Consider the following 18,530-nt stretch of genomic DNA (forward strand, 5'->3'; position numbering starts at 1 on the left):
CCCAGCGTTCGTCCCCTCTACGGGACATAGCAACAAGGCACCATCTTGGAAGCAGAGAGCGAGCCTTCGCAAGACACCGAACCTGCCAGTGCCTAGATCTTGGGCTTCTGCTTAAGGCTTGATCCATTTCTGCCTCTCAGCTTCACCTCAACAGGAGCTAGGCAGAAATTGAGACAGAACAACTATGGCTCACATCTAAACCATAACCCGTTAGAGGAAGAAGTGCAGAAAACAAAGGGTGACTATCATCGTAAGCATTTCTATAGCACTTACTGCATGCCAGGGACTTTGTTAAGTACTTTATATATTATTCTATTCAGTCCCCACAGCCACCCTACAGGCGGCACCATTTACACTGGCCACACAAAGGATAAAACACTTAGGAAGAAATTCAATAAATCTAAGGGAAAAAAAAGCTAAGGAAGTGCTAAATGAGGCTTTGAAACTCTCTGAACTCTACGGAAGGAGGGACAAAGACGAAGATCTGATCCCATGGAAAGATATTGGCCATGTTCTTGAATAGAAAGACAGGATTACAGAGATGTCAATTTTCCCTATGTTAATATATAAATGTGCCAGGCACGGTGGCTCACGCCTGTAATACCAGCACTTTGGGAAGCCGAGGTGGGCGGATCACCTGAGATCGGGAGTTCGAGACCAGCCTGACCAACATGGAGAAACCTTGTCTCTATTAAAAATACAAAATTAGCTAAGTGTGGTGGCGCATGCCTGTAATCCCAGCTACTTGGGAGGCTGAATCAGAATTGCTTGAACCCAGGAAGCAGAGGTTACGGTGAGCTGAGATTGTGCCATTGCACTGCAGCCTGGGCAACAAGAGTAAAACTCAGTCTCAAAAAAAAAAAAAAAATATATAATATATATATATATATATATATAACTTTATCCCAATAAATATACAATGTATCAATTGAGATTCAGCCATGCAAATATTGCCACACTTGGCAGGTCAACAGAGGGAATTTTATCCAGGGAATAGGTGTTAAAGGAAAGCCTAAAACCCAAAAGGGACATAGGAAGTCACCCATGGATTAGAGGTGACTCTGGAACTGGAGGACAAAGGGAGGCCATTACCCAAGAGCCAGCACTGTGGGCGGGGCTGTCTGCTGGTGGGCAGAGTCTCAGCCCTAATCCTGCAGCTCATGCTCAGTGAGAGGAATGGCCGTCAGCTGCCTGAGGCAAGTAGGCCAGCCTGGTGGCTTATGCCTGTAATCCCAGTGCTCTGGGAAGTGAAGGCTTGAGGCGGGAGGAGAGCTTGAGGCCAAGAGTTTGAGACCAGCCTGGGCAAAGTAGTGAGAGCCCCACTCACCCACCTCTGTACAAAATAAAAATTAGCTTGGCATGGCGGGGCACGCCTGTAGTTCTAGCCACTCGGGAGCCCAGGAGTTTGAGGGACTGGAGTCTGCACTGAGCTATAATCACACCACTGCACTCCAGCCTGGATGATAGGAAAAAAAAAAAAAAAAAGGCAAGTGCATTTAGGTGAAATTAAATGAGTGGTGCAACTCCACTTTGAATTCTGCCAGTCTTTTGAAGTTTAGTGAGATTATAGTGTTTCTCAAAAGTTTTTACCAAATGGAAACTTTTAACCTAGGCACTATGGAGTGTACTTAACCACCCTGGTTCTCAAGCAGTGTGGACCTTTGCTTCAGGGTGGAGTGATGGAGACAATTTTGGTGGTCACAACCATGTGTGTTTTACTAACATCTAATGGATAAAGGCCAGGGAGACTACTAAACTTATATGCAAAGGACAACCTCCTCACCACCGACAAAACAGTATTTTGCCCAGAATGTCCATATGCTCAGGCTGAGAAATCCTGCTGACCCAATAGTAAAGGGCAGTGAGTTGGAACTTGCTGGGCATGGCCTTAAGTAGCCTCTCACAAGCCTGAAACTTCTGAAACGTTCAAGCAAATTTTTTATTTTGCTCACAATATAAAAATAATGTTACAAATTGCTTACCATCAGCTAAGGTGACATTCCAGCTAGAGACTGGTGCAGTGGCTTGCTGTGTCCCCAGTGCATCGCCTACATTCGAGGAGGTGGAAATCCCACTTTGAGAAACTTGTGGCTAAAGTGAGTCAGTCCCTCTACCCTAATCAATGGGTAGGGACCCGGGTTAATGACCAGAACAGGCCCCGGTCTGGGGTTGGTATGGGTTTAGGGTGCAGACCCCTGGTGAGGCAAGCCTGGGAGAGCTTATCTTTTTGTAAACAACTATAGTAATTGTTATTTTCCAGTCACCTTGATTTCTTAATACAACATTAACATACCTTGGAAAAAGTTATTGTATTTTTTACTATGAAAATAATATTTATTGTAAAATAATTGGAATATAGAAGATTAAGGAAATAAAAATCCTTTATAATCTTACATGAATAGATAATCACTGGTGATATTTTGTGGATTCCTGCCAATTTTACATATAAATGCAAAGTATAAGAACTGGCTTGAAAGTGAAACTGGGATAATAAAAATAGACTTTCTTGGCCTGCTTAAAATGTATTTCTCACAATTTATATAATTAACACTTTTATGTGATTAAATACTCTTCTACACCATAATTTTTTGTTAGTTTTATGAAATAGCCATTCTGCCATTTATTTACACCTCTTCTTGAATGTACATGGAATGTTGTCTCTAGTTTTTTTTTTTTTTTTTTTTGAGACGGAGTCTTGCTCTGTGGCCTGGGCTGGAGTGCAGCGGCCGGATCTCAGCTCACTGCAAGCTCCGCCTCCCAGGTTTACGCCATTCTCCTGCCTCAGCCTCCCGTGTAGCTGGGACTACAGACGCCCGCCACCACGCCCAGCTAGTTTTTTTTGTATTTTTTAGTAGACACGGGGTTTCACCATGTTAGCCAGGATGGCCTCGATCTCCTGACCTCGTGATCCTCCCGTCTCGGCCTCCCAAAGTGCTGGGATTACAGGCTTGAGCTGTCTCTAGTTTTTAAAAAAGTACTTTATGTTTAAAATGAACATAATCTTATGTATGTCTTTGTAGGTTTGTTTTCTTAGGCAGTGTTTCTAAAAGAGGAAATTTTGGGTGAAAAAAATGAATGACGATTCTTGGTTCATCTGCCGTATTATTGCTCTTGATAAAGTTTGTTAACAGTTTATATGTTTACCAGCAGTGCATGAGAACTCTATATTCAGCTTATATGGACCATAATTTAGAATTGTCATTTCTTAAAAATAGTTTTGCCAATTTGGTGGGTAAAAATAGTACCTCATTGTTTTGAGTTATATATTTTTTTCACTAAAGTTGAATTTATCTTTTTGTGTCTTTCCTGCTCATTTGTATTCTTGCTTTATTATTTAGCAAAGCCCCAAGTCCCAAAAGACAATATCCTTTGCCTATTTTTTTTCTTTCATAGAATTTTTTTTTTTTTTTTTTTTTTGAGACAGAGTTAGCTCTGTCCCAGGCTGGAGTGCAATGGTGTGATCTCGACTCATTGCAGCCTTTGCCTCCCGGCTTCAAGATATTCTCCTGCCTCAGCCTCCCGAGTAGCTGGGATTGCAGGCATGTAGCTCTGTGCCCGGCCAATTTTTATTTTTATTTTTATTTTTAGTAGAGACGATGGAGTTTTACCATATTGGCCAGGCTGGTCCTGAACTCCTGATCTCAAGTGATCTGCCCACCTTGGCCTCCCAAAGTGCTGGGATTACAGGCGTGAGACACCTCGCCTGGCCTCATAGTATTCTTTTTACTGGTTTGTAAGAGCTCTTCCTGTATTAAGAAACTGAGCTAGATTTTTATTATCTACCTGCATGTATATTTACTCAGTTTTTCCTTTTCCTTTTATGTGTTGGATTTAGACTTGCATACATTTTTCCATTATATTACTTTAATCTGTTATTAAAATATGAATTTTAAAATAAACACATTTTAAATTGCACATGAAACAATGTATTGATTTATGAATATTGCCTTTCTGCACTCATAGTTCATGAAAAATTTTATTCAAACTATTCATGAACATCTTTGGCAAATTTTATTCAAACTATTCACAAACATCTTTGACATTTGCACATTTGTCCTCACTAGGTCAACTGGTTACCTCTTGAGCTACCTAACTGTTTTGGTGCACATTGTGGTAGTCATTGCTGCTGCTTGCTAAATATTGCAAACTGTCCATGGTCTGAGCCCATGACCAGGCCTCTTTGTGGTTGGGTGAGGTCTTATAAACCATTTTAATCCATCAGTTGTGAGTGGGAGTGATGGTTGACAGTATCCTTTCTAGTTTGGAACTTTTACTCGTCAGTTCCAGACTCTGCAGAGACCCTGTGGGTTCTGTGGTAGTTCAGTGGGAGTAGGGTATCAGGTTCTCTGGAAGAGCCAAGCTAAGGACAGTGCAGTCGCCCTGGCCTCTAATTTAAATCTTCACCTCGATTCAGTGTTTGATGGCACCTGTGGTCATCTTTAATTGTCTGGTTTTCGTGTAACCACCTGGGAGGTCAGAATCCTGTGTTATTCTGTTTCACTGCTCAAAGGATCCAGCCATTGTAGTGATGAATCTTTCTGATTTCAGAGGTGCTGCTGAGTTTACTTTCACATCAACTTCTAACCCCGGGTGAATTTCTCACTGGGCCCAGGTGGGCCAACAGATAGCGCCAAAGGGTGGGTGACCAATTCTCTTGGTTTGCCCAGGATTGAGGGGTTTCCTGAGATGTGGGACTTCTCAATGTGAAAAACAGGGAAGTCCCTGGCAAAACGAGACGGCTGTTCACAAGGATCACCCGAAACCCACCAGACTTTTCTCGTAGTTCTCTTTATCCCAGAAATGAAAGGAGGGACGGTAACGGCACCAGCTGTTTCCAAGGCTGAGCTGCAGATTCCACGCTGCAGCAGTTCTGCTCAGTTGCGACCCTCATCTGGCTGCAGAGCATAAATCTGGGCTCGCGGAGTATTTGTGAGAGCTCCTTGGCAGGAGGCATTCATTGTCGGCCAGAGGCCCTGGCACTCCCTGCAACGGTGTATGACCCACGGCTCTGATTAAATTTCAGCAGGCGCACTGTGGCCTCCCCTTGCCCATGCCTGATTAATCACTGTCTCCCCAGGCAACTCTCTGTTCCCTGCTTTCCTGGATGGTGGTTTTCTTATAAGTGGTCCCCATCCATACATTCCAGCTGGAAGAAGACCTGTGATCTGTACTTTGCCCTTTGCAGCCCCTTAGGGAGTAAACAATCAATGCACTGTCTCATCTGTACCTCAGATAATTTTTGTAGCCTTGTTTTTAAATATTCCTAAAATATTCCCTCCAGGAACAACTCCAAAGAGTGATTAAGAAGAAGTTGGGATATAGTCATCAGAGCCAGCAAAAGGTGTGCCAGGGTTGCTCTGGGTGGCTGTATTTTCTTAAGTTGTGGAAAGAAGTTCATGAATCAGTTGTCACTTTCAAGACCTTCTAGTGTCACCCAAATTCCCCTTCTGGTTGTCAGAGTAAAATAAGATGCTGTGTCCTATAATGCCTGGTTTTTGTAACTCCCTCTTTGCAAGGACTACATCCTTTTCCTGAATAGTAAACTCATCACCTTGCCAGTGCTTTATCTATCCAGAGAGTGATGACTCTATGTCTCAGGTTAGGTTTTGGTTAAGCTGCACTTTGGGAGTTGTGTGTGAGCCCATATCCCTTGGACTTTAGAGTTCCCTGTGCCTGGGAGTTTCTAAATGTCAACATATGCATCTTTTTGTCTAAGGGCTTCCAAGAGGCTGAAGGCTGCTTTGCGCATCTGTCCTCAGGCTGAAAGCACTGGGGCATTTACAACCTTTTGAGAACAAACCTCATCAATGGGTTTTATTCCAGCTCCTTTCCCACAGGGTGGGGTACCTTTGGGGTGTGTTCTCAAGTTTTGATGTGGTTTTCTGAAGTTTCCCAGTGGCATTAAGCTCCAGTTGCTGACAGTGATGACTGGCAGGATAACATACCCTTAACTGGTCCTGTCTCTTTCCTGCCACACCTCCCATTCATCACTGGTATTCTCTTTACCTCCCCAATAAACTACTTAATCCCAAATCTTGCCTCAGGATCTGCTTCTAGGAGATCTAAAACTAAGACAGAAGTCAATTATTGAACCTTCTCATAATTCAGGCATCTCTGTCACCCTCTTCCCATATACAATGTGAAAAATGCTGTAACTGTAAACCCAACACATAGACTACAAAGCTAAAGATTAAAATAAGCAAAAGAAAAAAAGGATTTCCTTCTCGCCCACTCCTCACTGCTTCTCTCAAGTATTTATTAAGCAAATGTAGGAGGTGCAAACTTCAAATCCCTAAGGAGCCAGGTAGGTGATGTTTGTGTGAAGCAGGTATCAGACAACTGGGAATAGTGGGATCTATGGCAAACAGTACCTGCCCCGATAAAAGTCTCTTATCCATCTTCTCTTTGTTCTCTTCCTTTAAATCATTACTATGTTGGTCAAACAAAGCATACGTACAGGATGATAAAATTGAAAGACAAACATAAGTGCCTTGTGTAACAGGTAGTTCTCTGACTCCTTAGTTTATGTGAAGATTGCCTTTGAGAGATGGATTTTCCCTTAGAGTAGAGCAGGCAGTGGAAGTTACTGGGAGAAAACCTTCGCTAATGCACAATGCACCCTCACTTCCAAAATGCTACAATGTTGTCCAAAAAATGTCACCTTGAAACAAGGAAAGATTCATTCCCATTGCCTGGGGAAATTCATTCCCATTGCTTGGGGAAATTTATTTCCATTGCTTGGGGAAAAGTCAAATGAGAAATCATGTAGTTTTCATCATACTCACTCTGCTTTCTAAAAAATGTACATGCTGTCATCTGAAGATCAGTCATAACAATTTTTCTCTTAAGCTTCAGCAGGCTCGGCATGCTTTCAGGACAATCACACTTGAAAGGGCCTTTTCACCTGCAGCCAGGGAGACTACAGATGGAGGAGAGAGAAATATCCTGCTTCGAGAGGCAGTGGAGCAGTGCAGAAGTCCGTGGAAAATGACAGGGGCACCCAGGGATGTGGAGCACTGCCACCATCTGTACTGTCAGTCTGGACAGAGGGCAGACATCTTCTACCTGCCTGACTCTCTTTGGCCTCAGGTGTCAAAAAAAGTGCCACTCAGTGAAAATCCATGTCTGCTGAGGAAAGGGGGAATCTGCCAAGTGTTCCCCTGGGGACCTGCTGTCACCTGGTCTGGGGCTTGGATGTGTAACCATTTCTCTCCAGTCATACAATGAATGATGAAATAAGGAAACAGGCTGTCTGTGCATCAAAAATTTCATCCTAAATGCTTCTTAAGGAGACTAGGCATTGAAACAGGGTACGGACGTCACTTTCGTGCCACCCAATCCTGTTGTCAGACATTCTTTGTAAACCATATTGTGTCACTCAAATGCCGGGCTCATGTTGCTGTTTCAGATGGGTTGAATTTCAACAGCAGACTGGCATAACCTTGTAACAAAGCGTCTTCACTATTTCCTAAACAGTGTAGCAATGGACATTGAACTGCTGTCACCATGATGTTCACTTCGATGTTTCCCATTTCATAGTTGTGTTTCTGGGATCCTTGTATTTAATGTAAAAGTGATGAATTCCTTAAGTTGTGAGATCTGTCCTTGACTTAGAAAAGTCTTCCACAGTCTTGGGGTAACTTAGGACTCTGGTTGGGAAACTTGTCATTTTGAGGAAACATAAAACCTTGGGGTTTCAGGTGGTTTTCTTCCTGTTTTTCCACTTCCCAAAGGGAACTTCCACACTCATGAAGGCAAGGGTGGCTGTTACTTGCAGGGAGAACACACAGGTATGTAAGTGCTATAATTTAAGGGAAGTCAGAAGAGTCCTCTAACGAGGGGTGTGCTGTTAAATGTTTAACAACCAGCTCTCTGAAGGGGGCATAAAAGGACTTTATTTTTAGTGTTTGTCAATTTCCATGTCTAATTTCAAGCTCCCAATTTGATGTTATTGGTAGCTTTTCAGCACAGCACTGTCCCTAGCTTGGAAACATGTTTCTCTCCTAGGACTGCATCATGAGAATTTTGGTGTGCTCATTCCTTCGAGGAAGCTATGTCAGAGAAGGGAGGGAGGGAGACTTCTCAAGGTCCTGAACTAGAAGAAAAAAATTGTAATTGGATAAACTCTTGACCCCCCTTGGCTGTAAAGGAGAGGGCCAGGTGATGTCAAGTGACCTTGAACAGTGACCAGGTCATTCCCACACTGGGAAACCTCTTTTTTGACCATCCATTCTAAGATTGGAAGGTGCATTAGTTTGCCAGGGCTGCTACCAAAGGACCACAACAAAAGGACCAAAGTAACAACCAAAGGAACACCAATTGGGTAGCTTAAACAACAGAAATTTCTTGCCTAGAAGTCCTGGACACAGAAGTGTCAGCCACCTCTGCTGACATTTCCGTCTCCAGAACTTCTAGGAATAGAATCCATCTCTAAAAGTTCTGCAGACATAATAGATTCTATTCCATTCCTAGAAGTTCTGGAGACAGAATCTATCTCATTCCTCTCCCAGCTCCTGGTGGGCTGTTGGCCATCTCTGGCTTTCCTGGGCTTGTAGATGCATCCCCAGCCCCCTCTGCCTTCATCTTCACATGCTGTTCTCCCTGTGTGCATATCTGTGCCCAGATGTTCCTGTTCTTTTTTTTTTTTTTTTGTCTTTTAAATAAGGACACCAATCATATTGGATTAGGGGCCCACCCTACTCCAATATGACCTTTTCTTAATTAATTAGATCACAATGACCCTATTTCCAAATGAGGTCACATTATGAGATATTGGGGATTAGGACCCCAACTTATGAATATTTGGGGACAGAATTGAGCCCACAACAGAAGAGGTGCTGATACGGTTTGGCTGAGTCCCCACCCAAATCTCATCTTGAATTTCCACATGTTGTGGGAAGGACCCAGTGGGAGGTAACTGAATCATGGGGGCGGGTCTTCCCCATGCTGTTCTCTTGATAGTGAATAAGTCTTATGAGATCTGATGGTTTTAAAAAGGGGAGTTTCCCTACATAAGCTGTCTCCCCTTGTCTGCCACCATGGAAGACATGCCTTTCACCTTCCACCATGATTGTGAGGTCTCCCCAGCTATGTGAAACCATAAGTCCAATAAACCTCTTTCTTTTGTAAATTGCCCAGTCTTAGGTATGTCTTTACCAACAGTGTGAAAACGGATTAATACAGGTGCATACAGTCTTGTATTTCTGTTCAGACCTTTGAAATCATTCAGCAGCTCAGAAGAAACTGCTCCATCAGATGCCTAAGAAGACTGTGAATATAGACAACTACCCTTTGATGTCCTCAGAGAAAAAACAAAGGGATTTTGTTAGAAACTTTCTGATTGGCCTCTGACCCTGCAAGTTCTGAACCTTCCCAACAGAACCACATTTCTTGGTTTTGGAGCCTCATCTTGGGGTGTTTCCCCTAATTTTGAACCAAAATTTCCCTGAAAGCATCGAGGGCAAGTGGCAGCTGGAGCAGAGACTAACAGGTTGTAACAAGCAAGGGTGCCAATGGGGTGGTGTCCAGTTGGAAACACCTCTAAGCATAAGCCTCCAGGAAGAGGAAGGGTGGGTTGGAAAGCGGGAGCCACGAAGCTGGGGAGAAGCAGACAGGGTGAGTGTGGCCTAGCCCCGTGACCACAGAGCCCTCCTGTGGCTCTCCACACATTCTTGGGGCTGGCATCCTACAGCCACCTTGGATCAGGATGTCTGTCTGGTCCCAGGCACTATGAGGTCTTGCGTGAATCGATCTCATTGCCCTGATCCCTCCTGGTGCAGTCTTTTTTTTTTGAGATAGAGTTTCACTCTTGATGCCCAGATTGGAGTGCAATGGCACGATCTCAGCTCACTGCAACCTCTGCCTCCCAGGTTCAAGCGAGTCTCCTGCCTCAGCCTCTTAAGTAGCTGAGATTACAGGTGCCCACCACCATACCTGGCTAATTTTTTGTATCTTTAGTAGAGATGGGTTTTCACCATGTTGGGCAGGCTGGTCTTGAACTCCAGACCTCAGGTGATCCACCTGTCTCGGCCCCCCAAAGTGTTGGGATTACAGGCATGAACCCAGCGCCCAGCCCCTCCTGGTGCATTCTTACAAGAAACCAATGTAGTTGGGCTACCTAGGCCTCTGTTCCTTCAACACAGAGACAAAAGGCATGTGGCTCAGTCACCACACAGCCCACTCGTCCAACCCATCATACTGATGAGGAAATACAGGGTTGTTCCTTTCTGGAAATGAGTCACCTCTGCTGCCCTTTTCTATTCATTGTAGGTTTTAAGAAACCATATGTTGGGGTCTTAGGATCTCAGGGTTAGATGATTTGGATCCTCAAGATAGTAGAGCAACACCTCGCAAACTTTAATGGGATCTTGTTAAAATGCAGCATCCGTGGGAGGGGAGGAGGCACTGAGGTTTTGCGTTTTTCACTCTCCTAGGTGGGCCGTGACCACACTTTGAGAAGCACTGACTCAGACCATTTTGCAGAAAGTGAGGAATGGAGACACTGACTAGTCTGAAGTTCCCCAGCCAATGAGGGGCAGGACTGAGGTTAAAACTCAGGTCTCTCCACTGTCAAGAGGAGTTCTCCACCTGCTGAAATATCCCTGCAACAGGAGGGACCTGCTGCTGTGCAGTGTTGGCTCTCTAGTGAAGAGAGAGACGTTGACCCGCAGTCAGAAAAGCCTGATTCTGAGAGATGAGTGCCTTCATTTGGTCCCCTATGTGCTTCCTTCCCATGGGGCCTGTGACAGCTGTGGTTGGAAGGGCCTGGCTGTGTCCCAAGGAAATTGTCTTTGCAAAGCCAGTCTGGGGGTTAGATCCAGCCTGTGTGCCAAAGTTGGCCACCCACTGCGCTGAAGGGTTCCACTTGGTCTGAAATATTGTTTACTATTGTTTAGGGCTGAGACTCTGGGGAAGTTACATGTGAACTTGCCAATTTTTGTCCAGTGAGATGCTTTAGTCTGGTAAGACTAGGAATGTGTGTAAGCAAGCAACAATTTAGTAAGAATCCAAAGTTAGATTTCTCATGGCTAAATATAATCTAATCAGACTGAGCTCATTTCATCAACTCTTTTACAAATTTTACATTGCCTAGCATTCAGAGGCTTAGACTCACTAGGAATACAAACACAGACACAACGACAGAAGCTAAGGGATGATTTTGGAGGCTGTGAATGGTGAAGAGATGGAGAAAAATGGTGTGAAAGAGGCCGGGTGCGGTGGTATACGCTTGTAATCCCACCTTGGGAGGCCGAGGTGGGAGGATCTCTTGAGTCCCGGAGTTTCAAACCAGCCTGGACGACATGGTGAAACATGTCTATAAAAATTTAGCTGGGCATGGTATCATGCACCTGTAGTCCCAGCCACTCTAGAGGCTGAGGCAGGAGAATCACTTGAGCCCAGGAGGTTGAGGCTGCAGTGAGCTGAGACTGTGCGACTGCACTCCAGCCTGGGTGATGCAGTGAGACCCTATTTCAAAAAAAAAAAAAAAAAAAAAGAAAAAAAGAAGAAGAAGAAGAAGAAGTAGAAGAAAGAAAACCTAGTCTAAAAAACCAATCGTGGCCGGGCACAGTGGCTCAAGCCTGTAATCCCAGCACTTTGGGAGGTCGAGACAGGTGGATCACGAGGTCAGGAGATTGAGACCATCCTGGCTAACATGGTGAAACCTCGTTTCTACTAAAAAAAAATACAAAAAACTAGCCGGGCGAGGTGGCTGGCGCCTGTAGTCCCAGGTACTCGGGAGACTGGGGCAGGATAATGGCGTAAACCTGGGAGGAGGAGCTTGCAGTGAGCTGAGATCCAGCCACTGCACTCCAGCCTGGGCGACAGAGCCAGACTGTGTCTCAAACAAACAAAAAACCCAATCGTAATAGGCATACGCTTAGTTCTAAGCTTCCTGGCAGCTAAAGGAAAAAGGGAAACCTAATGGGGTAAATTTTGAGGCGATGTTTGTGGGAGGTGTTCCCTAGAAGCAGAGCCTGAGACAGAGATTCAGCTGCCCAGACTCATTGAGGGAGGGCTCTCAGGAGGAATCTGCGAGCAAGGGAGCGAAGTAAAATACAGAGGGGAAGGAACTCCAAAGCTATGCAGTTTTGGGTAAAGCCTGCCTTTGGCCTGGACCACAGGGGGCTCTGGAGCATAAATTACATTGAAGATTCCTCCCTGTTGGAGGCAAGCAGTCTCCTCCTGCCTTAGCCATCTGCTGTGGGTTGTGCCCTGGGTGTGGGGGGCATAACTTTCTGGGAGAGAAGATTCCACCTCTCAGGGCAATGCTTGGTGAGAGGGGCCGCTGTGAGCCATCAGCAGCCAACACTCACAGCAGCTGGGGCGGCCCCCAGGCCTGCCTGGTGAAGGGGATCTTGGTGGGCAGCAATGGCATCCACTGTAGTCATAGGTTTCAATGTGACTTTCAGCCTCTCAACCGTGGCATTTCGTGTCTGCATTAATTCCGTATCTGCCCCCTGAACAGCTCATCCACTATGTTCTTAAGCCCTGGGCTAGTTCCCGAGGATGGTCTGGGCAGGAAAACACATGTTTTCTGACCTCAGGAAATGTATGGAAAAGCAGCCTTCAATTGCTCACTCTTATTTTCTTCAATATTCTCTTTTTTATGCCTGCATTAAACATATAGTGTTCTGTACATTCACTTATTTTAGTGTTATCAATGTATAAGTAATGAGTTTATGCATTTTCCATAAACAGACTGTACATAATTTAAATGTGTATGTGGAATGGATGCATTCTATAATTTATTTATGATAGTGCTGGTTTCTATAGCCATTTCATCTATTTGAAATCCACCAAAATCTAAGAAGCAAATTTAAAAACATTCCTAAAATGGAATTCCAAAAGCCACACACAAAATCTCATGCACTGTCCTTTCCCTCACTTAGCACCAGACCACTTACTCCACACACAGCAGTGACCTTGAGGTGTGAGTCCCACATCCAGGCTGATTACAGAGAGTCCTCTGGGAGCACAGGGAGGGGACCACTGCTGGCCTGGCAGCAAGGACAGGCCTGAGAAGACTGTGTATGCCGAGGGGTGGGAGCTGTGCCATGCGTGGCAAGTAGATGCGTGCATGGGAACAGCTTGTGAAGACACAACAGTTTGGTAATGGATGCTCAAGTAACAAATCTATCAGCTGAGGCCCCAGAGATCGTGGAGCAGAGATGAGCCATCCCCATTGTGCCCGGTCCAAATTCCTGACCCACAGCATCCCAAGCGTAGTAAAGGAGTTGTGTTCTGTGCTATGAAGTTTTGGGGTGTTGCTTAAGTGACAGTCGAGACTGAGACAAATGCTGACCCTTTGCAGGCACTTCTCAGTGCCGAGTGCTTGCATCTTTCTCATTTACACATCACAGTGACTCTGTGACCCCTCATTATCATCATTTTACAGGCGAGGTTAAGTCACTTCCTGATAGACTGGAGCCCAGAAACCCTCTGGTCCCTGAACCTGGGTTCGTGTCTCCTTTGGGGTGGCTCCAGCCCCAGTGTCCCAGAGAAGGGGCCCCCTTCCCCTCCCTATGCAGCATTGACCTCCATCTCATCCCTTTGGAGGCTCTGCCTGGCTTCCTTCTCCTTGGCTCTGTCCAAGCCTGGGCTAATCTCAGAGGAGCAGCTGTGAGAATGTGTGCTCAGACCTCCTGCCCCATGAGTGTCGTGGTCACAGTCCTGGCTGCTGCCCCCTGGATCTACCACCCCGTCCTGCCGAGACCCCATGTCCTGTGTGCTAGTGCCAGCCAACGACTGAGCAGGTGGTGGGGGTGCCAGTGCAGGCCCCTTTCTGCCTGTGATGGGCAGCTTTGGCGTGGGGACTGCTGTCTGAGACCCTCCCTCCCCAAGTCCCTTCCCTCCCACTGTCGTTTGCAGGAGCCAGGCAGGCATCACATCTGAGGCTCTTCTGCCTTCTCTCCTTATCCTTCACAGGCCTTCCCATAGTGAGCCTCCTGCATGGATAAGCCCCTGCACTGTCTGACTCCTGCAGGACCTGGACTCACACACAGGGTGACAATGGTTTACCCAGTTGCCTCCACCCCCCCACCCACTGTGTCCCACCCTGTGAGTGGCCGGGGCGTAGGGGGCCGACCCTCTTACCTTGTTCACGCCATCGGCCATGGCCTGCAGCGTGAGCTCCCGGGGCCCATCCACTGTCTTGCCGTTGTCTGTTGGGCCCCAGCTGGCACTGTAGATGTCGATCAGCTGCGGCATGTGGCTGATGGAGGAGGCCTCGATGATGTCCGTCATGAACGGCTGGTCCAGCATCCGGATGCCTGTGGACACGTTGAGCAGAGGACACCAGGTTTGGGTTCCCCAGTTCACAGGAAACAAGGAGGTGGAGGAGGGCTCAGGCCCTGGGTGCTTGGAAGGGTTGGAGATCTTAGGTGTTCTGGGGACACTGTGCAGTCCGAGGATCACGAAAGAGGCGCAGACGGTCCTACTGGCTCCCTTCTGCATCCCACCCATGTCTTTGCTGATGTAACGGTTTAAAGACAAGTTTATTCCTCTAGCAAACCTTACTAGAATTCCTAATGGGAGAGATCACCTTTGTTGAAGCGATTCTTTGATAAGCTTGTTTCTAAGTAGAAGCTCGACCTCAGAGAACTGGGTGTTGGGTGCAGCCAAGTTTTAGGGGAGAAATAAAGTTACTACATATGATAGATAGAGGAGGCAATAGATACTTGATATTTGAGAAGAAATTCCAGCAGGCAGAGGGCAGAGGGCAGGGGACATAGAGAGGGGCAGGGGCAGTGCAGGAGCGGGTGGGATAAGGAAAGAGGAACTCCCATTTGCACTGTAGCTGGGAGGGACTTTGGAGAGGACAGAAAGGCTGAGATGGCCGTTCTAAACTGTATTAGTGATTCTGTGTCAGATGGCCCCCTCTCCTTTCTTCCCTATAGCATCGCTATAAAGTTCGTGTTCCTCTCTGATGCCTCATGGGAGTGATTTCTTGCAGGATGTTGGGAAGAAGCAAAGTCCTGCAGTCCAGGGTAGTGTGGGGCACACAAGCCTAAGACACAGGGGCATAGGGTGAAGGTGCCTGCGCTGCCCCTGCAGAGCTGGTGCTCCTAGGCTTCCAGTCCCCCTGTGGTCATCCACAAAAGCCCTCTCTAGGGGGAACTCAGCAGCCGCCACTGGGATGGGAGTGCTGACTCTCCATCACTACCCTCAAAACTTCGCTGACGCGGTCACATGCCTTTCTCCAGGCTTTGTCATCTGGATGGGTCAGTGGGTTCACGATTCTGTGGCAAGGAGCTTAGAATGCTAGTGAAGCTGACCTAAGTCTTCACCCACTGCAATTATGGAATGAAGGTGTTGGGCCATGCACAGTCAAAACCTGGGCCCCAAAACTCCTTCCTTGTCCCCGGTGGCCGAAGGATGTTGTGCCTCAAGAACACTATTTCACAAGCCTCACTCTCTAACATGGCGAGCAGGTCAATTGAATTACAAGCCACCCGGGTTCTTGCCAGGCACCTGAAATGGACATGAAATTGCTTTCTTTCCTGAAGGTCTGCTACTTTCAGGCCCCAGGAGACTCGAGGACCTCACTTTCCTCTTCAGTGCTTATAGCCCTCTTCTTGTGTACTTTTAACCTTCTATCACAACTGCTTATTTGAGTGTTTCATACACCACCAGATGGCACAGTCTTTGAGTATAGGGCGTGTCTACTTTGTTCACTTCCGTGTCCTTGAGGATCAACGTGATGCTTGGTATTTAAGCTTGACAAATATTTGGTGAATAAATATCTGGCATTATAGCCTTATTTAGTTCATTTCCTCCCCGACAGAAATAACAGGTCCAGAAGAATGAATAACAGGCTCTACTCATCCATCTTCTACTATTAACCCATAAGCGTAATCACCATTTTTGCCAACAAACATTCAGTTACCAGTTAGCATTCTTTCTCCTGGGGGAAGCTTATCTAGAATAAGCCTAGTCTTTGGCTTGAACTTTCCAGATGTTAAATTTTATGGTTCATTTTATAAGGAGATAGGAAATTTAAGACTCTGTATTTTGCTTTTGGTCCACCTATAATTTTATTTATTTAAAAACTTTATTTAATGCAGGTGGCCAATAAGCCACAGAATAAACGGGTCAGTGCAGCTTCTTCTTGTGCAAAGTCACGCCCACTCTGTGGGTGGGAAATAAACAGAGAGAGGCTGGCTGGCATTCACTTGCTCAGATGCTCTTGAACTTGCCTAGTGCCCAGATGACCAGAAGCGAATGGCCCACCGCAACTGGAAGGTGAGAGAAATTCAACCCTGTCCAAAGCAGACCTCCACTGCCCCACAAACCAACCAATGGCAGCCCTGGATTTTGCCAGGGCTGGTGCATGGCACTTCCAGCTGTGCCCTGAACCCTCTGCCTCTTTGCAGCTCTTATCACCTTCATGGGCTCCCTCTGTGCTGCACAAGAACCTCAGAGCAGATGTGTATTAATCTTCTGACTGTTTTAACATTACAGGGTGGCCACAGGCTGAGAGCAAGTCTCTCATCCATATTCAGGGACCAGGAGCCCGACATTCTTTTAATCTTGTTAAGCTCCAGAGGAATGAGGCAGGCATTAATTGAATGAGATACAGTATTAATTTTGCAAGCAACTGCACCATTAGCAGCCAAGACAGTGGCTCAGAGTGACCCTAGGGTTTTTGGGGAGGGCCTCTCCTCTGCCCCTGGATGCTCTAGAAGCTACAGAGGAATGTGGGGTGAAGACAGAGAGCAGACCAAGTGAGAGAGAGGGAGAGAATGAGAGAAGGAGGGAGAGAGGCAGAGAGATTGGGAGAGAGAGAGAGGGTAGATAGAGGGAGAGAGACAGAGAGAATGGGAGAGAGAGAGGCAGAGGGAGAACAGGTAGAGAGAAAGGGAGAGGAGAAGGAGAGAGTGAGAGAGAGAGAAGGAGAGGACAGAGAAAGAGAGAGGAAAGGGAGAGTGCAGGAGAGAGAGAAGGTAGAGAGCGAGGGAAAGAGAGGAAAGAGAGAGAAGTAAGAAGGAGGAGGAGGAAGGGAGGAAGGGAGGGAGAGAGAGGAGAGGGAGAGAGGGAGGAAGGGGGAGGAGGAGGAGAGGAAGAGAGGGAGGGAGGGAGAGAGACAGAGGGGGGAGAGAGAGAGAGAGAGAGAGAGAGAGAATCAAAGGAGTTAGGAGTCAGTGTCTTCACGTGCCTAACAATGCTGATGTGTGTATTTGATGGGCAAGGACAGACACAAGCACACATCAAGTGTTTCTATCTGACCCCAGGCAGGCCTGCACAGCACATTAATGAGTGGAGATGACTCTGTGGGTCTCTTCCATTCATTTAGAGCCTTCCCTGTCTACCCGTGCAGTGTGCACTGTGGCTAGCCTTGGTGCCCTGGGGGCTGCATGCCCAGCGGATTCAAGCTACATCCTCTCTGCCTCTGCTCCTGTTGCACAAGTTGTGCCTGTCCCTGCCTCCAGTAAATGCTACATCTGCTCACAAACCTCGTGCCCATCAATGCCACTTTTTGTGCTCATGAATATTTGCTCTGGAGGCTAAGGAGGAAGTTCATGCTCATCCAGGTTTTAGGTTCTGAAAACTCATATTAGTCATTGTGCTTACAGTGATTTTTACTTGTGTATTGAAAAGCTCAGATAAAATATAAGTTTATCTGCAGTGTTATGAGATTCATTGGCCAAGAATAATAATGATAATAATATACAAAAGCAATTCATAGCTGGTAGAGAAATTTCAGGGCACTTTCACCATGGTCAACTGTGTGGTTTTAAAATACTTTTCAAAATCTTCAATCAAAGGTGATCTTATCCTGAAGCCCAGTGTGTAAATCGGTATGCTTTGGTTTAAAAAGGAAGGTGAGTAGGACCAAACCCACCTGGCCTGGCCCCATCTTGGGGTTGCTCTGAGAGTCTGCAGAAACCCAGAACAGTGAGGAATTGTAGAGCCCCACCCTCAGGCTCCTCTTGTTCCTGAGCCCTGGTTACTCTGTGTCCTCTTGCATGAGTTGTTATCTTATATTTTCTTATTTGCTCCCTGTCTTTGTTTCCTCCAGGACGGTGAGCTACATGGGGCAGGGAACCTGTCTGCCAGCTTCCATCCCCTGCAACAGGAAGGTGCCCACAGTGACTACTGACCACACAAAAGGCCTGAAGGCAGGAGACAGTGTTATGACTCCTTGATACAGTCTCGAGCTTTAATAGTTTCAGAAATATACTTTTGACAAATTTGCAAGAACCATCATTTGGAAGATCATTATGTTTGTGGTACATTTGCTTGGTTTTGTGGATTTTGAATAACACATTTAATTTTAATTTTTGACTCAATCTTTTTGATTGAAGTTGTCATTTCCTTAAAAATTAAAATGAAAAAAGAAAGAAGGAAAGAATGGGGTCCTTTTTAAAAAGAGAATTACTCGAATAAAGGCATTTTCAAAATAAAACATGTAATATTTTTCTTCAAAATTTACACAGTTAGGTCAGCGAAAATGGAAATGTAAATAAACTTTAGAATAATGTTTCTGAGGTTATTAAAGCTTGAAGACTGCAGGATGACTTTTGGGACAT

General features: G+C 45.9%; 1 protein-coding gene across 1 annotated transcript in view; it reads right to left on the reverse strand.

Annotated features, from left to right (window-relative positions):
* Nucleotides 1–18,530, reverse strand: part of PCSK2 (proprotein convertase subtilisin/kexin type 2) — a 264,000-nt gene that overhangs the window by 32,441 nt on the left and 213,029 nt on the right. The window contains exon 8 of the mRNA XM_033185549.1: nucleotides 14,095–14,270. Coding sequence (XP_033041440.1) covers nucleotides 14,095–14,270 — 176 coding nt within the window. The remainder of the gene's footprint in view (nucleotides 1–14,094; nucleotides 14,271–18,530) is intronic.

This window comes from Trachypithecus francoisi, unplaced genomic scaffold (genome assembly GCF_009764315.1).
Source record: "Trachypithecus francoisi isolate TF-2019V2 unplaced genomic scaffold, Tfra_2.0 Lachesis_group21, whole genome shotgun sequence".
In the NCBI taxonomy this organism is placed as follows: Eukaryota; Metazoa; Chordata; class Mammalia; order Primates; family Cercopithecidae; genus Trachypithecus; species Trachypithecus francoisi.